Here is a 16,373-nt window from a genome sequence, read left to right on the forward strand (position 1 = left end):
CACATTCCAAAGACGTACAGGTTAGGAAGTTGTGGGCATGCTATGTTGGCGCCGGAAGAGTGGGAACACTTGCGGGCTGCCCCCCAGAACACTACGCAAAAGAAACATTTCACTGTGTGTTTTGATGTACATGTGACTAATAAAGATATCTTATTTCCTTTTTATTTGCACAAGCTGGCGCAATCTGTCACAATCCACTGGCAGCTCAGACATTTCAACAGCATGGAAGTCAGTGAGGCCAGTTCAGGGAGTGAGTTTGCAGTGGGAATTAGGTGCCGTGGGAGGGGACTGGGTGCATTGGTTGTAAGGACTGGATTTGGGCAGGGAGTGAAGAAGAAGCCTTGACCTGGGGTTCGATTGGAAAACTTCCCTAAATCAGTTAAAGATTCAACCTTGGCTCTTTTTGGTGGGTTCTGCTCAAGGTGATCAGTTTGAACTTGAGTAGAGCAGAGCTGGGATCTTCTCAGCTCATCAGAAACAAAATTCCCAGAGGATCCTTGAATGGAACTGGGGAGGTTAACACTTCAGATAAATGGGAAACCTAATGCCTAGGCAGCTGCCTGAGAAAACGCACTGGCAAGTTAAGTGTGGACAGATCCACTACCAAACATTTCAGTGTTTCTACCCCACTATGATAAGACTATTGAACGGTTCCCTTATGCGATGAGATGAACTCTTGACCTCACAATCTACCTTGTTCTGACCTTGCACTTTATTGTCTACCTGCACTGCAGTCCTTTGTAGTTGTGATACTTTACTCTGTACTGTTACTGTTTTACCTGTACTACCTCAATGCACTCTGTAATAACACAATGTAACTGCACTGTGTAATGAATTGATCTGTATGATTGGTATGCAAGACAAGTGACAATAATAAACCAATACCAATTTCAGTGTTGGGCCCATTTTACACCCCGAAAACAGATGCAACATGTACTAATTTCTACCTCCAAATATTCAAAATTTATGTTTCCATAGAACCATAGAACCATACAGCACAAAACAGGCCCTTCGGCCCACCGTGTTGTGCCGTCCATCAAACCACCCTCACACTATCTAACCCTTTCCTCCCGCATGTCCCTCTATCTCACGTTCCTCCATGTGCCTATCCAACAAACTCTTGAACCTGTCCAATGTATCTGCCTCCACCACCACCCCAGGCAGTGCATTCCATGCACCAACCACTCTCTGGGTGAAAAACCTCCCCCTGACATCTCCCCTGAACCTCCCACCCATAACCTTAAAACCATGCCCTCTTGTCTTGAGCATTGGTGCCCTGGAAAGGAGACACTGACTGTCTATCTATTCCTCTCAATATTTTATATACCTCTATCATGTCTCCTCTCATCCTCCTCCTTTCCAGTGAATAAAGCCCTAGCACCTTAAGCCTTTCCTCATATTCCATACACTCTGATCCAGGCAGCATCCTGGTAAATCTCCTCTGCACCCTCTCCAACGCCTCCACATCCTTCCTATAATGCGGCGACCAGAACTGAACACAGTACTCTAAGTGTGGTCCAACTAGAGTTTTGTAAAGCTGCATCGTCACTTCGCGGCTTTTAAACTCAATCCCCCGACTTATGAAAGCTAACATCCCATAGGCCTTCTTAACTGCTCTATCCACCTGTGAGGCAACTTTCAGTGAACTGTGAATTTGAACCCCCAGATCTCTCTGCTCCTCTACACTGCCAAGTACCTTGCCATTTACCCTGTACTCTGCCCTGGAGTTTGTCCTTCCAAAGTGTACCACCTCACACTTCTCCGGATTGAACTCCATCTGCCACTTGTCAGCCCAGCTCTGCATCCTATCAATATCCCTCTGTAAGCTCCGACAGCCCTCCACACTATCCACAACGCCGCCGATCTTAGTGTCGTCTGCAAACTTATTAACCCAGCCTTCCACCCCCTCATCTAAGTCATCTATAAATATCACAAAAAGTAGAGGTCCCAGAACCGATCCCTGCGGGACACCACTAGTCACTGCCCTCCAATCCGAGGGCACTCCTTCCACCACAACCCTCTGCTTTCTACAGGCAAGCCAATTCCTAATCCACACAGCCAAGCTTCCCTGGATCCCTTGGCCTCTGACCTTCTGAAGAAGCTTACCATGAGGAACCTTATCAAACGCCTTACTAAAATCCATATAGACCACATCCACCCTACTACCCTCATCAATCTTCCTCGTCACCTCCTCAAAGAACTCTATCAGGCTTGTGAGGCAAGATCTTCCCTTCACAAAGCCATGCTGGCTGTCCCTAATCAGTCCATGATTCTCTAGGTGTTCATAGATCCTATCCCTTAGAATCCTTTCTAACAGCTTACCCACCACAGGCGTGAGACTCACCGGTCTGTAATTCCCTGGACTATCCCTACTACCTTTTTTGAACAAGGGGACAACATTCGCCACCCTCCAGTCCTCCGGCAATGGTTCTCAATGCTTTTTCAGCTTTTGACCACCACTGGATTCCTAAACTGCTGTGGACCTCTTTTAAGATTCCAGCAATTTTTTTGAAGCTACATTTGTGAATATAAGCTTGAAATTAAATGAAAGTGCACACACAGTCTTAATTGTTGGATAATCTGAAACTAACCCTATTTAATTCAGTTAACAATAGAGAACATTCTATTGAAATTGAACATCTCTGATAGATTTAAGGGCGAGTGCTTTACATTTTACACACAGTCCATTCTCAAAGTAAACTGCAGATCCCAATACAGCATTTTTACAGCAAAGGTATAATAACAAATTCATGCTCTCTTATGATTCTACATTTTTTAATTCATAAAAATGATTCTGTCTCCGTATCCTGGTGAAATTTCTGTGCCTTCCATGCAGATGCAAGCTTTTTGATCCAGGGACAAGTGTTGAACAAGGATGTTCAGTGTCTTTCGAATGCTCAATCTTTGTTTTAATTGCAGTCATTGCTGAAAATCCGCTTTGGCAAAGATACGTAGAATGGAATGGCGGTAAGGATTTGCTTGCACGTTGACTGAGATCTGGGCACATTGCGTTCATTTTAATCTAGAAAGCAGGCAAAGTCAGGTTTAAAATGTCATTTCAAGCCCTCATCACTCGAAAATTCCAGCAACTTGTCCTCTGATGTTAGCAACAGTGAGGTCTCAGTGTGTACAGATGAGAAGGTCACAGATCTAATGTTTTCTTCCCAAGGATTGAAGTCAGAGGGAAAAGACTCAGTGAATCTCTGGAGAGTGTATTTTAGATGGAATGGTATTACTTCTGTTTGGAGAATGAGATTCACATCTTTGCCATTCATGCAAAAGATAGGAACATGTCAAAACAGTTGTGTCTGACTCTTTCTTTCCAGACTTCAAGCATTTTAAAAGTGGCATCTATTATTGAGCACATTATTAAATGTTCACCTCTGGTGATTTGCATGTGGCAATACGATGGGGCAGGAGATAGGACACTTTCAGAGTACTTTCAGCTGTCATTCTTGCAGTCATAGAGTTATACAGCACAGAAACAGGTCCCTTGGCCCAACGCATCAGCACCAATCAAGGTGCTGTCGGATCCGGTTATTTTCGAATCCGCAGGTTCTTTCAGGAGTCCAGGAATGAGTTAAAAACAATTTGGTGCTTCACAGAGTTTTATTGGAAAAGTTTAAAACAAAGAAACAGTCACAGAGCACATGGCACTAGCTTTACTACTAGGAGATGAGCCAAGACAAAAGGAACTAAAGATGAGCTCAGGCCGGGGGGGGGAGAGCAAGCGAGAGAGTAACAAAAAACGACGCCTTTTATACCTGAGATAAGAAATACTCCTTAGCTAACAATAGTCCAATCAGGAAACCTGTTGGATACCTGTGGGCGAACCAACCAGTGAAAAAACACATATTCACCTGATGGATGAACCAATAAGCTAGTGAGCGGCCATTCCTTGTGCAGCCACTTGAGGTGTATTAAACACCGCACATGTTAAAAAAACTAATTAAAACAGTCGAATCCAACAGTGCCTTCCTGAGCTAGTCCCATTTGTGTCTTTTAAATGTTATTGTACCCGCCTCTACCACTTCCTCTGTCAGCTCATTTCATATACTCACCACGCTCTATGTGAAAAACCTCCCCTTCAAATCCCCTTTAAATCTTTTCCCTCTCACCTTAAACCTATCCCCTCTGGTGTTTGACTCCCTTACCTTGGGGGAAAAAAGACCATGACCATTCACCTTATCTATGCTTCTCACGGTTTTGCAAACCTCTATAAGGTCACCCCTCAGCTTCCTAAGCTCCAAGGAAAATAGCCCCATTCCCTCCATAAAACTCAAGCCCTCCAGTCCCAGCAACAATCTCATGAATCTTTTCTGCAACCTTTCCAGCTTAATGACATAGCTGGGAGACCAAAACTGCACACAAGCTGTAACACGATGTCCCAACTCTTGTACTCAGTGCCCTGACCAATGACAGCAAGTGTGCCAAATGTCTTCTTCACCACCCTGTCTACCAGTGTCGCCACTTTCAGGGAACAATGTACTTGTAGCCTTTGGTCTCTCTGTTCTACAACACTCTCCAGGACTCGACCATGGAAGGTTTTATTGAATTATTTGCAGCATCACACAATACTCTGAGGTTGACACATTCCTTTCACCTGCTCGGAATAAGTTCATAGTATACATGCCACATGCAAGTCCTGCCCTGGTTTAATTTCCCAAAGCGTAACACTTCACACTTGTCTGAGTTAAATTCCATCCGCCATTCCTTGGTTCACTTGCCCAGTTTCTCTAGATCCCGTTGTAATCTTAGATAACTTTCTTCACTGTCCATCACACCACCTATATTGGTGTCATCTGCAAGCTTACTAACCATGCCACCTACATTCTCATCCAAATCATTAATATATATATATATATATGGCAAATAGCAGGAGACCCAGCACCGATCCCTGTGAGACACGACCGATCACAGGCCTCCACTCTGAAAAGCAACCTTTCACCACCACTCTCTGACTCCTACCACCAAGCCAATTTTGTATCTAATTGGCTCTCTCACCCTGAATCCCATGTGGTCTCACCATCTAATAGGCGCGACCTTGTTAAAGGCCTTGCTAAAGTTCATGTAGACAATGTCTACCGCCCAGCTTTCATCAATCCTCTTGGTCACCTCTTCAAAAAACTTAATCAAATTCGTGAGACATGATTTCCCCCACACAAAGCCATGCTGACTGTCCCCCAATCAGTCCTTGCCTTTCCAAATGCAGGTAGATCGTGTCCCTCAGAATCCCCTCCAGGAGATTTTCCCACCACTGATGTTAGGCTCACCAGCCTGTAGTTCCCTCCTTTCAGCCCTTCTTAAATAAAGGCACAACATTAGCCACCCTCCAGTCTTCCAGTACCTCACTCACAGCTAACGACACAAATCCTTCCACCAGGGCCCCGTCAATCTCCTCCCTTGCTTCCCACAACCTCCTAGAATACACTTGGTCAGGTCCCAGGGACTTATCCATTTTTCTTTCTTTTTCAATCTTTTTATTAAATTTCAAATTAATACACATAACAATAGTAATTGTACACATGGTATGAAAAGATCGGGATGACTTATCCATCTTTATGTGCCTTAAGACCGCCAGCACCTCTTTGTAAGGTGGATTTGTTTCAGGACATCACTGTTTTCTTCCCTGAATTCCCTAGCTCCATGACCTTCTTCACGGTTCACACAGAGGAGAAGTATTCATTTCAAACCTCACCCATCTCCCCTGGCTCCACACACGGTCGATCACACTGATCCTTTAGGAGACCTATTCTCTCCTTAATCACCCTTTTGCTCCTAATATCAAATCTCTTCGGACTGTCCTTTACCTTGTTTGCCAGAGCTATCTAATGTCCTCTTTTTGCCCTCCTGATTTCCCACTTAAGTGTACTTCTGCATCCCTTATACTCCTCCTGGGATTCACTTGATCCCAGCTTCCTATACCTGGCATATGCCTCCTTCTTTTAAGATAAGATAAGGTAAGATACCTTTATCAGTCACGTGTACATCGAAACACACAGTGAAATGCATCTTTTGCGTAGAGTGTTCTGGGGGCAGCCCGCAAGTGTCGCCACGCTGCCGGCGCCAACATAGCACGCCCACAACTTCCTAACCCATACGTCTTTGGAATGTGGGAGGAAACCGGAGAACCTGGAGGAAACCCACGTAGACATGGGGAGAACATACAAACTCCTTACAGACAGCGGCCAGAATTGAACCTGGGTCACTGGCATTGTAATAGCGTTACGCTAACCGCGACACTACCGTGCCTGCCGCGCCTCAATATCCCTTGTCAACCAGGGTTCCCTCCTCCTGCCAGCCTCACCCTTCACTCTAATAAGAGCATGTTGGTCCTGAACTCTCCCTATCTCACTGTTTAAAACCTCTCACTTGTCAGGTGTCTCCTTGCCTGCTAACAGCCCCTCCCAATCCTTTGCAAGTTCCTGTCCAATGCCATCAAAATTAGCCTTACCCCAATTTAGGACTTTAACTTGTGGACCAGTCCTGCCTTTTTCTATCGCTATTTTAAAACTAATAGAATTATAGTCACTGGTCTGAAAGTGCCCCCCCACCCCCCCCCCCCCCCCACTGACACTTCAATCAATTGTCCTTCCTCATTTCCCAATAGGAAGGCAAGTGTTGCCCCATCTCTAGAGGGCCATCTACATATTGCTTGAGAAAACTTTCCTGAACACACTTAACAAGTTCAGACTGTAGTAGCTATGTTGCAATGCCAGTTCATCTTAAATCCATCGGAAAAATTCCACTGGCTTTTAATTTCAGGTGTTTGATCTTGAGATAAAATCATTTTGGAAGGTTTTATTGCATTATTTGCAGCATCACACAATACTCTGAGGTTGAGACGTTCCTTTCACCGGCTCGGAATAAGTTCATAGTACACATGCCGCATCATATTTTCTGATGAAGGGAAAATGCTTCCTTGCCTCTTCCAACTTCTTTCATTTCATTGTTCATCTTATGCCTCACCTCTGATACATTTCCCTGAAATGTTAATAGTTCCAAAAGTGAGCCAGCTATATCTCTTTGACATACTGTTTCGGACAAATTGAAATCTTTGTTTAACTTGTTGGTTTGTAGTCTTGTTAAATTTCTCTTGAAAACTGTCTGCAATTGAAAGTTTAAATGGAAGACCTAAAGCAGAACTGCTGTGGATCAGAGTGTAAACTTACTTTGAGCTGTTTGGGATTTTGTGAAATTCCACTTCAGAAATCAAAGAAGTCTGCGTCATTTTCTCTTTCCATAAAATTTAAATACATTTACTTCTCTTTATCTACTCTCACGTGAAGTGACAAATTTAGTGCTGTGAATCAGCACCAGTTGTTAAGAAACTCTGTTCAGTCTGACTATGTGACGATTTAGGTGTGGAAGTTGTTGAACTGGGAAAAATCATATCTCAAGTTACATATCCAATATGAATGCCTGAGATTGGAGTCTCAACTTCTGTACTTTAATGAATAGTCCAGTTACAGATTTGCAATGAAAGAAAGAAAGAATTTGTATTCCGATACCTTCTTTTGCAACATCAGAGGTTTGCCTTTTGCTTTACAGACAGTGAAATACTTTGCAAAACCACCACTTTTGCAGTGTGGGTAGTCCAACAGCCAATTAGAGCACAGAAAGCATTAAAATAAATTGTCTGATAATATATTTGAGTGAATATATTGAGCAATAATTGTTGGCCAGGACTCTCAGGAGAACTGTTGTGCAATCCTTCCAAATAGTATCACGGGATCTTTGTTAACTTCCTGGAAGAACAAAGGGGGCCACTGGTACTGTCAACCATGCAAACACTTCTTCAGTGGAGCATTCATCTGTCAACCTGGAGGTTGGCTCATGACTCAACAATGAAGGTGCTGCCACGGAGTCATGACTGACACCATGCTGGTAGGGCATCTTGAACTCCTGCAGGCCTTGTACTGATAGTGCTCATCGAATGGTGTCAGGTATTTTGAACAAATGATTATCAGGAAAGTGCATGATTTGCATGGGATGTTGCACCCATTCTTGTATCAGTGGAAACATTTTGAAAAGCTAAATACTAATATCTTGTGTACAAATGCTTTATCCAGCAATGATGTGTGGAGAACACCTTCAAGCTACCCCTGTTACACGTGAACAAGTTACAGAGGACTTTGCAGCTGCCTGTTAGAAATGGACCATTGAACCCATTGGAGTACTTCCAGAGCATTCCACCACCCCTGTTTATAAGTTCTTTGAAAAATTGGTGACATTTTCTGAAGTACTAAAGAATATATTTATTTTTCTGCCCCGCTGATGGTAGGGTGAGTATGTTGCCTCGTTGGTGATAGGGTCAGTGTGTTGCTTTTTCTCCAATTAAAAGTCCAAAGTTGGCAGGACAGCGACTTCAAGAACAAGAAGATGATTACTTGATGCATTTTTTAAAAATTTTAAAGAAAAAGTACTTGCAAACCTGCGTTCATTTGGTCTCAAACCACATCAAATTGCATGATCATATTAACCCTCTGTGAGGCGAGAGTGTTGGGAAAAACACTTGGCTGCTCTTCAAACAACAAAGGAGCTTGCCAAACAATGCTTCAAAATGGCAATGCCCCTTCAATAGCAATATTATGCATTACAAAATACTCTGTTAACTGGGGGGGGGATGGGGATGAAACTATCCTCCAGTGTTATAATTCGTCAGTCATGCAGGAGAATTGACTGATGGTGAATTAACTGGAATTTTAATTAAACTGAGCATTGCTCTGCCTGTTTCCCATCACAATTCCTTCACTGTGTTTACTAATTGGTTTACCCACTATTTCAAGCTCCACAGGTTTCTATTTGGGTCCATGTAAACACAACAATAATCACAGTCTCATTTTTAGTGAGGTCTGGAGGTTCACAATTGTTTCAATAGAGGTTGAATAACTTGCATCTTAATAGGCACATACCTTAATGTAAACACAGCATTCAGACAGTGTCATTGGACTCGGTTGAGCTTATTCAATGAGCTTGTGAAGTTTTAGATTGAGTATAAGAGTGAAGGAAATTTGTAATTTCAGCTCTCTCAGTGATGATTACTTCTTTCACATCCAGATATTCTGCCTTTCTACTGCTCTTTCCTGGTAGGGGGTCACATTTATTTGATTAAGATAAGATATCTTTATTAGTCACATGTACATCGAAACGCACAGTGAAATACACCTTTTGCATAGAGTGTTGTAGGGGCAGCCTGCAAGTCTCGCCACGCTTCCGGCGCCAACATAGCATGCCCACAACTTCCTAACCCGTATGTCTTTGGAATGTGGGAGGAAACCGGAGCACCTGGAGGAAACCCACGCAGACACGGGGAGAACGTACAGAAGATCAGCTGACCAGCTCTTTGACTCTGTTCACCAGCACTTTCCCAATCTACTCTGAGGCTGTTTTCCTTGAAGCCTCCTACCATACAAATGGCTTGTTGCCGAGGCACCCATCTTTTCATCTGCTCAGTAGCTCCCAGTTACATTCTCTTCCCAGTCCAAATCTATGGACCCCTCCTGTTTCATCATCCCCATCTCCAGGATCAAGACCTCAAATATTTATTTGTCTGCCTCTCTCCTCCAGTCACAGATTCCAATCCACACAGGTAACATAGTTATGAGCTCCAAGTCACAAAGAGTTCAATAACGTTTTCATCTTCCAACCTCATCCAACTCTGCTGGTTCCTGCTACCGAGCAAGTTTACTGCCAAGTTAATATCTTCAACTTTAGGTCCCTCAAGCCTTGTTCACAAAATCTTCCCCTTTCATAAAAGTCACCTCTGGACTGATGCTTGCCTCCAACTATTCCAGGCATGAAAATCGGTCCTCAACAACCTAAGCTCTCTTCTGAATGACCTCACCTCAATTTTGAAATCTTTTTTCAAATTCTCTGGGGAGCACTTTTAATCCACCAACAGAAATGGAGTTGAGAGTGGTAGTGCATGGTAATAACTTCTTATTGAAAATCAAGTCCCCACAGCTTCTGGTTTAACCAGGAAAGACTAGATGAGGAACCCACCCCCAAGGGGCAGCACTTCCGTGTGTAAATGAATGCCTCAGATTTTATCAGTCAACAATCAAGATTAAACAGCTCTAACCAACCAACATGAAGCAAAACTCCTGCCTTAAGCAGTGAGATATCTTTATCAGATGTCTTGTCCTTGACCCAGCCAGAGAGAGGAGGAGACAGCAAGAGGTGAGAACAAAACCAGAGTTAGGATGGTGACAGGGAGAGAGTGGAAAACAGCAAGAAGTAACGGCGTGGTCAGGGGTAAAGTGGTGAGGGAAAGCAAGCAGAAGGCGGTAAGAGCCAAAAGCGTAGCCATGCTTCAGAGAGTGAGCGGGAGAAGTTGAGAGCTGAGAGGGCAGCCAGCGGTGAAGTGTCAAAAGGAAGCATGATCCAGCGTGGGCTGAGTTCACCCGGGATTACGGTGGTGCATCAGAGAGCACGTTGGAGACCGCAAGGATTGAGTAAGGGGCCAATGGTGAAATGGTGAGAAACTGTGGGAGGCAACAAGAATCAAGAGTAAGGCCGGGCTGAGAATAGTGAGAGAGAAAGAGAGAGAGAGCAAGGGATAGTGAGGGCTGAGAGCAGAGCCTGGGATAAAGAGGAGGGTGAGAGAGAGGCATGGAGGCTTGAAAATGGAGGCAATAGTGAAATGGTACAGTGTGTAGATGCTCTAATATTGAGTTTTTTTCAAAGCTGAGATCAATAGAATTTTAGTCTCCAGGTGAACCAAGGGATATTGGGATGGATTATCTGACTGGGTTTGAGACAGAGCATCAGCCTTGACCTTATTAAAATGACCTCATTGCCTACTCAGGTGCCCATTTCAAGTTCAAGCTATACTTTATTGTCATTTACCCATGTGCTGTAAAACATATGGAGGAACGAAATGTCGTTTCCCCCAGACTCACACAACAGAGGACATACATAGAACAGAGGACATACAATAAACGCAGACAGAAAAATTGTGCAAGCACAAATAGTGCAAAAAATGGTATATACAGGATTCAAAATTAGTGCAGGGTTACTGCAAAACCAAACTGGACAAAGAAAATACAAAACTCAGTGTATTGCACTAAGTGTATAACATGTTCAGCAGCAGCCAAAGTTCTTATACGCCATTGTGCAAACCAGGACTTTTGACGCGGCATTTGTCTGAGGCTGCCTCCAGGGTATTCAGGAGCCTGACAGCCTGGGGGAGAAAACTGTTGTACAGTCTAGTAGTTCTGGCTCGGATGCTCCGGTACCGCTTGCCAGACGGCAGTGGGACAAATAGATCGTGGGAGGGATGAGAGGGGTCATCTATGATTCTGCAGGCCTTGCGGGTGCATCGTGTGTTCTAGATGTCCACGATGGATGGAGGAACACTTCAGTTGAGATCTTTGATAATTGAATACAACAAATGAATCAAGGTAAATTAAAAGAAGGGTCCTGACCCGAAACGTTGACCGCCTGCTTTTTTCCACGGATGCTGCCTGGTCTGCTGAGTTCCTCCAGCATCATCGTGTTTTTTATCTTTTCTCTGTTTACTGTGACTACTACCACTCTACTCAAAACACTTGCTCAACCCTTTTAAGTTGCTGAATGTAGACACTTCAAATTTAGTCAGTCTCTGACCTAATTTGAAACTACAACAACTATCTTTCTTTGTGTAGTATTTAGCTCTTTTTTAATTAATCCACAGGTCCTGCTGTCAGGTTTAGTGACTTCAAGATATCAGATCCAAAGCCACCGCCTCTGATTGGACAGCACACCGTCGAAGTACTGAAGACAATGCTGGGTTATAGTGAGAGCTCCATCAACGAATTGCTTGCAGCTGGAGTAGTTACCCAGCATGAACTAAATTGAAGGCTAATCTGTATTACACAAGTGATCTTAATCTTTCTGAGAACAACCACTTTCACACTTCAATTGAGATCTTTGCTAATTGAATACAACAAATGATTCATGGTAAATTAAAAGAAGGGTCCCTGACCCGAAACGTTGACCGCCTGCTTTTCTCCACGGATGCTGCCTGGCCTGCTGAGTTCCTCCAGCATCATCATGTTTTTAATCTAGATTCCAGTGTCTACAGTCCTTTGTTTCTCAAGGTAAATTAAACTCCAGGTTGTTAGAAGGCTAATTTGCTTTAATATAATTAACTACAGAACGGTAAATGAAGATATATAATAGATGTGATTTTTTTTTATTTACAGCGTGGTAGCAGGCCCTTCCGGCCCAATGAGTCCGCGCCGCCCATTTTAAACCCCAAATTAACCTACCCGTACGTCTTTGGAATGTGGGAGGAAACCGGAGCACCCGGAGGAAACCCATGCAGACTTGAGAGAATGTACAAACTCCTTACAGACAGCGACGGGAATCGAATCCCGATCGCTGGCACTGTAATAGCGTCGCGCTAACCGCTACGCTACCGTGTTGCCCCCTAACCACTATGCTACCGTGCCGCCCCTTGGTGTGGCTCTTCATAGGTGATGTCTTAATAGAATTCAAAATAGTTGTTCAGAGATCTTTAGACAGATGTCTTGAAGTGCACAGAATTTATGAATGCTGTGGTGTTTGTGTTGCGCAAATCCAACCACTTTAATTTAATGGAAATTTGACTTCCCCAAGCCAGCAACATTGTCTGACATGTGGCTGAGACACAAAATGTCAGTGAAAATAAATGCAAGGCCACTTTGAACCTGCCAAAGCCCTGCTGCTAGACACTGCTCATACAATACATAAGTTCATTGCAATACAACACTACAATTTTAATGACAGAAATTTTCTTTTATCATAATGCAAATAAAAAGAATTGAAAAGGATTTTTAAGAAGCTAATTTTGTACTTCCGTAATATGTTGAAAGTTAACTGATAAAGCTGTTATTATATCCCGCATTTCTTACTGGAATCAATTATCTACACTACAGTATGTAAATTGTTTACTTACCATTAGTTTGGACAAGCTCACAGATATTGTTGGAATAAACATTTCTATCTATTTTATGTGGCTTTTTTTTGATACAAACATTTCTGACTCAGATGAAGAACCTTGAAGGAATGCAATGTTGGGTTTCCATACTGGATCTGCTTGCAAATTTACTGTATAGTTTCATAGTCAGTTTTGACAGTGGCTGTTGAAATAACTTTAGCAGAAAGGCTGTGGGTACAAAAAAGCACTTTCCTCCATAGACGAATTTAGGGTTGGAATCTTCCCAGATAATAAATACCAGATTCCAAGAGTTACCCATCTGATTCATTGAATCAGTTCAGTGATGGGGACAGAGGGGTTGGGGAGGGTTAAAGTTTCAAAGTTGCTGTATTCTTCCTAAAAACTGCATCAGTAAACCTTCCCGATAATCTGTGGCATTGAAATAGCCCCCAGATCAAGGACAATACTCAATATGCAGATGGCAATGAAATACACAATGCAAAGTTTTACAAGTGCATTTGTCCCTGGATTCTGCCATATTTTCCCTTTCTCCTTGCAACAACGTTCACTATCTGTGGCTGTTGGCTTTAATGATCTTCTAAATAGTAGAAACTTGTTCGAGGTGATACATTCATTGTTAGGGCTGTGGTGAAATACTCAGTGAGATTTTTTTAATGGTATGAAGTTAAAACAACAAAGTTAATGATGTCTAGTTTTATTTTGATTCTGCAATTATCTAGCCCAATGATTTTTACATTGTTTTAAAATAAAAAGTATTTGGGAAGTTCATTTCACAGTATTTTTAAAAATATTCTGACGTCAATATATTAGTCATCTGCTTGTTTAGGATTAACTTTCTTGGCAAATAATCTTGAATTAATACATTTATCAAGATGAATAAACAGAAAAAAGTCCAAGAGAGAGACACAAGAGACAGCAGATGCTGGAATCTGGAGCAAAGAACAAACTGCTGAGCCTTGAATCAGGGTCTCGACCCAGACAATTGACTGTCCCTCTGCTTCCACAGGTGCTGCCTGACCCACTGAGTTCCTCCAGCAGCTTGACCTTTTAGTGCTAGAAACTCAAGTGGTTTAACTTGCATAGTTTTATGTTACTTCCAGATGTTTCAAAGCATTTTGCAAACATTTAGATTTGAGGCACTGCCCCTGTTGCTTTAAAGGCAGATACAGTAACCTGTTGCACAAAGCAAGCTCCCACAAAGAGCAATGGGAGAAATACCACTTAATCCTGGAATGATGGTTTTGCCACGAGGAGAGATTGAGCACTGTCGGCGTGTACTCTCTCAAGAAGTGGGTGGGGATTATTAGAGATGGGTCAGAATCAGGTTTATTATCACTGACGTATGTCATGAAATTTGTTGTTTCGTGGCAGCAGTACAGTGCAAGACATAAAATTACTGTACATTACAAAAATAAATAGGGCAAGAGAGGAATAATGAGGTAGTGTTCATGGGTTCAAGGACCGTTCAGGAATCTGATGGCAGAGGGAAAGAAGCTGTTCCTGAATCATTGAGTGTGGGTCTTCAGACACCTCCCTGATGGTAGTAACGAGAAGAGAGCATGTCCCGGGTGGTGAGGGTCTTTAATGATGGATGCCACCTTCTTGAGGTACCACCTCTTGAAGATGTCCTCGATGGTGGGGACGGTTGTGCCCGTGATGGAGCTGGCTGAGTCTGCAACCCTCTGCAGCCTCTTTTGATTCTGCACCTTGGAGCCTTCATACCAGGCGGTGATGCAACCAGCATACATCTGTAGAAATTTGCAAGAGTCTTTGGTGACGTACCAAATCTCCTCAAACTCCTAACGAAGTAGAGTACTGACGTGCCTTCTTCAAGATTGCATCAATTTATTGGGCCCAAGATAGATCCTCTGAGATGTTGATGCCCAGGAACTTGAAGCTGGTCACTCTTTCCACCGCTGACCCCTCGATGAGATCTGGTCACCAAAACAATCGGGCAAGATTCAGTAGTGTGACACACAAGGGGCATAGATAACAAGATGGAGAAAGGCTTGGGGAAGTGTGGGAGAGAGGGATGAGAGCTTTGGGGGGGGGGTGCAATTGTGGGAGAGAGAGGCCCAGAAACTTTGCAAGAGCATGTGAGAGGGAGGCCTGGGAGAGAGAGGCCCAGGAGTTTTGGGGGGGGAGTGTGAATGAGAGAACCCCTGGCATTTTGGAAGGACAGTGGGAGAGAGGGCTCTGGAGCTTTGGGGGAAGTGCAGGAGAGAGAGGCCTAGGAGCTTTGAGGGGAGTGTGGGAGAGAGAGGCCCGGGAGTTTGGGGGGAGTGTGGGAAAGAGAGGCCCAGGAGTTTGGGGGGAGTGTGGGAGAGAGAGGCCCAGGAGTTTGGGGGGAGTGTGGGAGAGAGAGGCCCAGGAGTTTGGGCGGAGTGTGGGAGAGAGAGGCCCAGGAGTTTGGGGGGAGTGTGGGAGAGAGAGGCCCAGGAGTTTGGGGGGAGTGTGGGAGAGAGAGGCCCAGGAGTTTGGGTGGAGTGTGGGAGAGAGAGGCCTGGGTGTTTGGGGGGAGTGTGGGAGAGAGAGGCCCAGGAGTTTGGGGGGAGTGTGGGAGAGAGAGGCCCAGGAGTTTGGGGGGAGTGTGGGAGAGAGAGGCCCAGGAGTTTGGGGGGAGTGTGGGAGAGAGAGGCCCGGGAGTTTGGGGGGAGTGTGGGAGAGAGAGGCCCAGGAGTTTGGGGGGAGTGTGGGAGAGAGAGGCCCAGGAGTTTGGGCGGAGTGTGGGAGAGAGAGGCCTGGGTGTTTGGGGGGAGTGTGGGAGAGAGAGGCCCAGGAGTTTGGGCGGAGTGTGGGAGAGAGAGGCCCGGGAGTTTGGGGGGAGTGTGGGAGAGAGAGGCCCGGGAGTTTGGGCGGAGTGTGGGAGAGAGAGGCCCGGGAGTTTGGGGGGAGTGTGGGAGAGAGAGGCCCAGGAGTTTGGGGGGAGTGTGGGAGAGAGAGGCCCAGGAGTTTGGGCGGAGTGTGGGAGAGAGAGGCCTGGGTGTTTGGGGGGAGTGTGGGAGAGAGAGGCCCAGGAGTTTGGGCGGAGTGTGGGAGAGAGAGGCCCGGGAGTTTGGGGGGAGTGTGGGAGAGAGAGGCCCGGGAGTTTTGGGGGGAGTGTGGGAGAGAGAGGCCCAGGAGTTTGGGGGGAGTGTGGGAGAGAGAGGCCCAGGAGTTTGGGGGGAGTGTGGGAGAGAGAGGCCCAGGAGTTTGGGGGGAGTGTGGGAGAGAGAGGCCCGGGAGTTTGGGGGGAGTGTGGGAGAGAGAGGCCCGGGAGTTTGGGGGGAGTGTGGGAGAGAGAGGCCCAGGAGTTTGGGGGGAGTGTGGGAGAGAGAGGCCCAGGAGTTTGGGGGGAGTGTGGGAGAGAGAGGCCCAGGAGTTTGGGCGGAGTGTGGGAGAGAGAGGCCTGGGAGTTTGGGGGGAGTGTGGGAGAGAGAACCCCTGGTGTTTTGGAAGGACAGTGGGA

General features: G+C 44.9%; 1 protein-coding gene across 1 annotated transcript in view; it reads left to right on the forward strand.

Moving 5' to 3' along the window:
- sugct (succinyl-CoA:glutarate-CoA transferase) overlaps positions 1–13,006 on the forward strand; it is a 384,844-nt gene extending 371,838 nt beyond the window's left edge. The window contains 1 exon segment of the mRNA XM_052022714.1: positions 11,678–13,006. Coding sequence (XP_051878674.1) covers positions 11,678–11,841 — 164 coding nt within the window. The 3' untranslated portion in view covers positions 11,842–13,006.
- Positions 13,007–16,373: the final 3,367 nt, after the last annotated feature.

The sequence above is a fragment of the Pristis pectinata genome, chromosome 9, assembly GCF_009764475.1.
Source record: "Pristis pectinata isolate sPriPec2 chromosome 9, sPriPec2.1.pri, whole genome shotgun sequence".
Classification (NCBI taxonomy): domain Eukaryota; kingdom Metazoa; phylum Chordata; class Chondrichthyes; order Rhinopristiformes; family Pristidae; genus Pristis; species Pristis pectinata.